Source organism: Pyrus communis, chromosome 2, assembly GCF_041283825.1.
Source record: "Pyrus communis isolate YQ-2024b chromosome 2, ASM4128382v1, whole genome shotgun sequence".
NCBI lineage: Eukaryota > Viridiplantae > Streptophyta > Magnoliopsida > Rosales > Rosaceae > Pyrus > Pyrus communis.
Window position 1 is genome coordinate 7,654,056 of NC_142566.1, and position 7,244 is coordinate 7,661,299.

At 36.4% G+C, this 7,244-nt stretch overlaps 1 protein-coding gene across 3 annotated transcripts; it reads right to left on the minus strand.

Annotated features, from left to right (window-relative positions):
* Positions 1-515: 515 nt before the first annotated feature.
* Positions 516-3,313, minus strand: LOC148698461 (putative serine/threonine-protein kinase PBL19). 3 transcript variants are annotated; one of them, XM_088683693.1, is made up of 5 exons: positions 3,162-3,313; positions 2,277-2,663; positions 1,918-2,178; positions 1,334-1,460; positions 516-1,225 (listed from the first exon to the last, which is right to left on the minus strand). In XM_088683693.1, the coding sequence occupies exons 2-5, from the start codon at positions 2,631-2,633 to the stop codon at positions 681-683; spliced, it is 1,290 nt and encodes a 429-aa protein (XP_088539819.1). In that variant the 5' UTR covers positions 2,634-2,663; positions 3,162-3,313; the 3' UTR covers positions 516-680. The 3 variants fall into 3 exon arrangements, with proteins under 3 accessions (XP_088539819.1, XP_088539816.1, XP_088539821.1); XM_088683690.1 differs by having other exon boundaries at positions 516-1,229; positions 1,338-1,460; positions 3,162-3,312; XM_088683695.1 differs by lacking the exon at positions 3,162-3,313 and adding an exon at positions 3,078-3,097 and having other exon boundaries at positions 516-1,229; positions 1,338-1,460.
* Positions 3,314-7,244: the final 3,931 nt, after the last annotated feature.

Genomic DNA, 7,244 nt, shown 5'->3' on the forward strand with positions numbered 1-7,244 from the left:
TGGATTAAACAGATTCTTCACTTCCTTAAAGTTGATACTTCTTCTCCAACAACCCTCTATTGTGACAATCTTTCTGCGATATCTCTTGCTTACAATCCTGTAATGCATCAGCGGACCAAACATATTGAGGTCGATGTCCACTTTGTCCGTGAAAGGGTAGCCAAACAGCTTCTGCAAATCCATTTTGTTTCCTCCAATGAACAGTTTGCTGATATTCTTACGAAGGGATTGTCTACTCCTTTATATCAAACACACTGCTACAATCTCCGACTTGGCAAGCCCCCATCTGAGATTGAGGGAGGATGTTAACTATATATGTACTGTTAGTTAAGTTGGTTAAGATTCTGTGATGTAAGATTGTGACAAGTGTCAATATCTTAAGAGTCTTATGTTAGCTTAATAACTAAGCAATATAGTTAGATATATACACAATGTAATCTGTGTTAGAAAGTAATGTGAAAGATAGTAAATACATTTTCTTCTTCTTCTCTGTGTACATGTCTTTCTCCCTCTCTGTTTACATTAACAACTGTACAAAAATAACCATCCAACTCGAGAAAAAGTTCGATCGCCAAGTCAGTTTAGCTCACTTATTTCCTTTTCTGCAGTACTTTTTCCTCATCCCTTGATCTCAGAAACGACCCGAAAACAAGTTACAACTACGCCGGGTGAATTATCCATCACGTCACCTTTGCCCTCTGCATAATCATGAATCTTCTTCTACTAGCGCTCCCCACATGCTCGCCTAGTTTGGCCAGGTGAGCCATTCGTCTCTGCCATGACTCTGAGGCCTCCAACTGTCTTGGCTTTGTTACTGAGTCGGCGTGGTCATTCTCAACGGATTCAGGACTTCTCTCGGATGGGATTCCCTCTTCGGAGTCTTGAATAATCTGTTTCAGTTTGTCAACTACCTGACTCATTGTTGGCCGATCTTTTGCGCTCTTTGACAGGCAACTTTCGGCCAGCTTAGCGATCTTTCTTGCCGCAGTGATAGAATACTTGTTTTCCAGCCTGCTATCCATCATCAAGCCAAACTTTTTGCCATCACGAGGGAACTGTTTCACCCATTCCAGAAGTTTCTGTTCTGTTCTTGGCCTGTTTCTCTCCAATGATCGTCTGCCTGTAAGAATCTCATACAGCACCACCCCGAAACTCCAGACATCACTCTTAGTTGTGAGATGACCTGTCTCGATGTAATCTGGAGCAGCGTACCCGTAAGTTCCCACTACCTGATCATGAGAACAAATTCATTAACATTTTTCAAAGCAACGTTTGCATATGTAGGTTAGTATACAAGCTACAAATGCTGGTGAGAAATAAGTGAATGCAATACTTACTGCAGTTGAAACATGAGTATGGCCAACCATTGGCCCCTCCCTAGCAAGCCCGAAGTCTGAAAGCTTCGGTTTAAAGTTCTCATCCAGTAACACATTCGCGCATTTGAAATCTCGATAGATTACCTTCATCAACAGCATAAGAAACATCAGAATAACAATGATTACGAATAAGCCGGAAATGTTGAAAATAGCAAGAAGAAGATACTGTAGTCTGTCTTGCAGAGAATAGAACTAATGGAACAGTTGGCGCAGGGAATGGAGTGCAGAGATAGGGCATAAAAAATCGATGTGGAAGAGGGGTCAATGAAAAATTTCCGGGTTGGCCTTATGCAAAGAAGGGAAGTACATTCTGAAATTCGGATATCCGCCTCACCCCCAGAACCAGAAGTGAGCGTAGGTCTTACGAAGGATAAAGTCTGTAATGTGACATGAGCAGATGACTAAATATTCAAAATATGCCTGATCCATCCCAACATCACACGAAAGATCTGGGAGTTTAAAACAACCGACATGAAACTTCAAGTACATAAGTAGGTTGGTTTGTAAAAACCGATTTTCAATATCGATGTTTAGAGCTAACCTGAACTTCCAATCCTTCGTGCAGATACGCCAATCCTTGAGCTGCTCCAAGTATTATCTGTAACCTTGTCTCCCAAGGCACGGTTGAGTACACCTTGTTGAATAGATGATCTTCTAAACTTCTGTTGGGCATGAATTCATAGACAAGCAGTCGTTGAATCCCTCTTTCTCCATCAACAGCACAGTATCCGATTAGTTTGACAAGATTCGGGTGCTCCACAACACTCAAAAATTGAACTTCTGCCACCCATTGCTTGTGACCCTGCGTGAGAAAACAGAGAATTATAAGAAATGGTATTTGAAACGAGAAAAAGAATGTAAAGAGATTCAATTACTAGGAAGATGCTTAAACTTCCATACCTGTAAGCCATCATTGTTAAGCTTTTTAATGGCGACAATGACTGGATCGCGGCCCTTGTCATCAGCGGGCTTAATTGAACCTTTGTATACATTCCCAAATCCGCCTTCTCCGATCTTAAGTAGCCTACTGAAGTCGTTTGTTGCCTGCCTGAGCTCCGTGAATGTAAACACCCGCAAATTATGAGCCTTCTCTTCGTACATTTCTGGTATACTGCGGGGTGAATTCACGGAACAGGTGGACTTAATGACCCTATCGCTGCCACCTGAATAATCCGATTTTGTTTGTTCTTTCAGTTCTGGAGCAGATCTTTGTTCCCTGCTCCTAGCCTTGTCCTTGAAATAGTAGAAGCACTTCATTGTATAGAATCCTACAGCAATTCCCTCTGCCTGCCATTGAATCGTTTGTAGAAAATTAAACATACCACTGAATTCTCACATGAATATAAGAAAGAATCAACATTTTGTTCTTGATAAAAACTTGATTAAAATTCCCAAGTTCTTTAATAACTATGCTAAAATACTAGAACAAAAAAACCAAGAAAATCACAGAGAAAATGTTTACTTAAAAAAAATTAAATAATCAAGAATCGTAGTAGAGAAGAGCAGTAATTCAATGAAACCATAGATTAAATAAACAGATTAATTATGCAAAACCCTGATGAAAAAAGAGATGAAATCACAAATGGTTGTCAGATTAAAGAGAAGAACAAAAGAGTGAAAACCTAGACCGGAAATCAGGATGGAACAAAAAACTAACTTGCAGAGAAAGCAACAGACAAAAATGGTTACAGAAATCCTGACCCAGATGAGTAAAAACCAAAGAAAGAACAACGAAAGAATGAAAGAACCAAATATTAAACCCTAAATCTCAAAGAAAGTAAATACCTCTGTCAATTATTTCTCCAATAATTTGAAAAGGGTTGGGAGGTTGAGAGGGTTGGGAGAGAACTGCACAGGTTTCTTTTCTTGCTTGGCTTTCTCTTTCTTTTTTCTGTATGTGAATAAAAAAGTAGGTGGTTGGCAAAGCTTTAATGGTTAGGCAACGTAAGAAGAAGAGAATTCAAAGTTTGGATAAAAAAAAAAGAGAAATCAACTAACTTTTGAAGTTGACAACAATAATATATAGTAGTAGTTCCAGAAGAAACTCACATCTTTCTCTCTCACACAGGTTGACACGAAACTGAACCTGTCCAAATATCTATGCCTAGTCAAACCCAAAAAAAAAAGAATATGATGAATTCCACCACACCCAACTATGGAATTGGTCAAACCTATTCCGATTCATATGCACTGGATCTCATTAAAATTTCAAAATTAAGAGATTAGACGAGAGTAGTATTAGAATATTGTTGTTATTATTATTATTTTTTTCCTTCGCAATTTAAGGAAGAGGGTGGGGATGAGAATGACTTAATGAGAGTATTGTAACATAAAAGCTAACTTGTATTTTTTTTTTATGGTACTTGCTTATATTCCTTCAAAGTATATTTATTATACAAATTATATAATCAAAACCGTTCAATTTTTTAATTTTTACTTAAAGATCATTTTTACAAAAAAAAAAAAAAATTATTTGAATAAAAGATCGTTTCATAATTCAAATACATCAAATAAATAACTGGTTAATTATGAAGATATTATTTTATACGCGCATGGTTGATGTGATCTCTGTTTATTTTTTGTGCATATTGTGAAAAGCTAATACCCTTTCACAACTTTACTATCTGACATTTTTCTTTGGGTGGTTGAAGTTTTGGAATAGGGTAATGGCCATGCGGATGCGGAGATACAAAATCATGGAGTTCTCCAAAGTACTATAAAATAGAACAAAGCTTTGCTGCTTAATAAGCAGGAACTCCTGCTTTCATACAATATCAATTTGACAAATGTTCAAAAAAAATTGAACAATTAGAATTTGAAATAACAATTTAGACACTTATTAAGTTGTTATTGAGTAAGAGCAGGAGCTCCTGCTTGTTTTTAAGCAACTAAGCTTTGTTCTATAAGATATGATAATTTAACATTTACTTACGTACATATCTTGGGAAAGTATGCAAAGAGACCCATGAATCTGCTGGGACAGTGACTCGAGGACAAATGAGACCTCAAAAATTGACCAAAATTCATATTTAAATCGAAGCTCGTGCTTTGGAGTTTATTGGACATCATCTTACTCATGTAACAGATTTTTTCAATGCACATTAAAGATTGTAGCTATGTCACTCCTGTCTCCATTTAAAAATAAACCAATCCTTTGACAAAATTAAATTGAAGGGGAACCCCAGTTGAGATTTTAAAGGATGCAAACAAACAACTTTTGTTTGGAGAAAAGTTACTAGAAGCAGAGTGGTTTTAATGTTACGTATCATTTAATATTACAGATGTTTCAACTGTTAAATTTGATTTTCAAAACGATATAGATTTTATATTTTGAATCTTATTATTTATTTTGCGGATCATTCAGTGCTACATAATATTACATAAAATTCCTTAGAAACACACAATTCTGATAGTATATATCTCCATAATGTAATAAAGTGATCGATATGGTTGTTATGTTTCACCTTTGCCTAATAAAAAAACAAGTCTTTATGTTAGAGCAACTTCACCCCTAAAAACCCTTAATCAAGAGTCAATTCAATCCACCCAAATGAATAGTAATTGACTACAGTGAGTAGTAACTGCCCAAATGCATCTCCACTCCTAAACTGAATTGCCTAGTCAATTCGTATTAAAATATTATTTTTTTAAATAATAAAAAATAATTTTATTTTTAATTTCGGATAGGATTTTTTACTAATATTGTCACGCACGTGTCATTATTTGAAAGTACAATTTTGGTATGTTTATGTAATTTTATTTGGTGTATTTATGTAATTTTATTTTTTTTGTTTTTTTTAAGTTTATTTGGTATGTTTATGTAATTTTATTTGGTGTGTTTATGTAATTTTTATTTGGTGTGTTTTTTTTAGTTCATTTGGTGTGCTTTTGTAGTTTTATTTTGTTTGAATAAACATGCTCTTAGTTTATGTAAAGTACCGAATTTAATAAATAAGAAATTACATAAAGTACTAAAAATAAATACGAAATTACGTAAAGTCTGAGTATGTAGCTAGTATATGTGGTGCTGGGATCTTTGTTGCTAGGATTTGTGTAGCTAGGACCCCCTCCATTTGTCCCCTCGTTTCTTGCACGCATTTTTCGCACCACGTCCTCTTTTTCTTATGTCCAAAAACATTTAGAATTCAGAGTCATTCCTTTTAAAGGCTTGTTCATAGTGTCACGATCTTGTTGAGTCATCCTTTCTTCTCTAAGCATCTCAATTTCTTGATTAAGTAGTTGTCTTTGTCTCTCATTAGCCGCATCATGTCTCTCAGTAGTTGCTAAGATAGCTTGCATATTCGTAGCTTTTGCCTCATCTCTAGATGCGTCCTACGCCAAGTTCAGTTCACCATGGTGAGCAAGTTTGTCCATATATTTTGTATAGTCACTTTTGGAAGAACTCCTTTTTTTTCTTTGCCACCTTTTTATCTTGAGGCCTTAGGGACGGACTCCATATATTTTGTATAGTCACTTTTGGAAGAATTCCTTTTTTTTCTTTGCCGCCTTTTTATCTTGAGGTCTTTGGGACGGACAAGTCGACTCCGACACTACTTTAGGTGTCCCTTTTGGCACTTCAAGTGCATCGCCTTCCTGTTGGTCTGGGTTTGCTTCTGGCCGAGAGTGTAGAGGGATGCCGTGCATGACAACTTTTGGACCAGTTGTCACAATTTTTTATCTGGGACAATTTTTGACAACATTCCAACATTCCCAGCCGTAGATGATTTGTTTTTGTTGTTCGTATTGTACCAAACTTGTCCTTGAAGTGTCTATAAAATGTGGGAGAAGACATTTTTATAATCAAGGTAATTAATGCGGGATAAGACAATATTATATAATGCAGTTGTAATACAAATAAAAAAAAATATTGTCACCTGATCCGCTAAACTTTTGCCACTACTCAGATTATTGGCAGCTTGAGAGAGGGCGTTTTTCCAACAAGTAAATGATTGATTGAGTTTTTTTTCCAACGACCTTGAAGACCTTGAGCACTTCTTGAGCCTTTTCCAGGCTTCTTGCAAAATGATGTGGTATTTTTACTCCAAAGTTCTTGTAACTGCATCTCATTACTCGTAATCAGGTCATGAGTAGCTTGAACCCATCATTCACACAACGTAACATCTTTGATGAGGGTCCAATTAACCATTTTTTTTTGCACAAAAAAGTATATGAAACCTTGGATGAAAGTGTTGAAATATTAAAATGTGGTGTAGGGTGGAAGATGATGGTTAGGTATTTATAGAAAAATAATAATAAATTTTTGTTTTATTTTTTCTGTATTTTTTAACAATTTTTATTAAGTTAATTAATATGGACCGTTGAATTTCAAAAAGATTGAAATCCAACGCCCAAAATTGGACACATGGCCAACAGTAAGATTTCTGACATTTTCCAAATTTTTTTTAAAAAAAAATTCGGCCAAAAAACCTGGATCATTGATCTTGAAATCGAACTGTCCAGAGTTTGCCACATCACAAGCCATTAGATTTCAAATTTAAATTTTTTGACCGTTGGAAATTCAACAGTCCAGAAAACTAGCCATTGGAAATCCAACGGTCATCAATGCGCCACGTGGCCCAAGTCCTGCTTCCCTGTTAGTGCACCTGCAGCGCGGGGCCCTCCTTTACGCTGTCAGGAACACGCTCGTGTTTCCCATGCCCCAGTCTCAAAAAAAATAATCACATGGCTAACGTCAGCTTGGCGTCATGTAGGCCGATTTCTGGGTCAGTCCATTCTAGGCTGGGCTCAAAGCTGGGGGAAAAATGGGTTGTTGCCTAGCTCATTTATGGAGGGGTGGAGTTGCTCTTACAATGTAAGTGAAACATCAATGATATGTGCCAGTTTCAAGGTAAACCAAAAGAGAATAAA

Excerpts from the sequence above, each read along its gene's own strand:
- LOC148698461 (XM_088683693.1), bottom strand. The coding sequence starts at position 2,633 with ATGAAGTGCTTCTACTATTTCAAGGACAAGGCTAGGAGCAGGGAACAA. Across the intron at positions 1,461-1,917 it reads ACGAAGGATTGGAAGTTCAG|GTAATCTATCGAGATTTCAA; the intron begins GTTAGCTCTAAA and ends CTGTTGATGAAG. Across the intron at positions 1,226-1,333 it reads TCATGTTTCAACTGCAGTAA|TGGGAACTTACGGGTACGCT; the intron begins GTATTGCATTCA and ends ATGATCAGGTAG.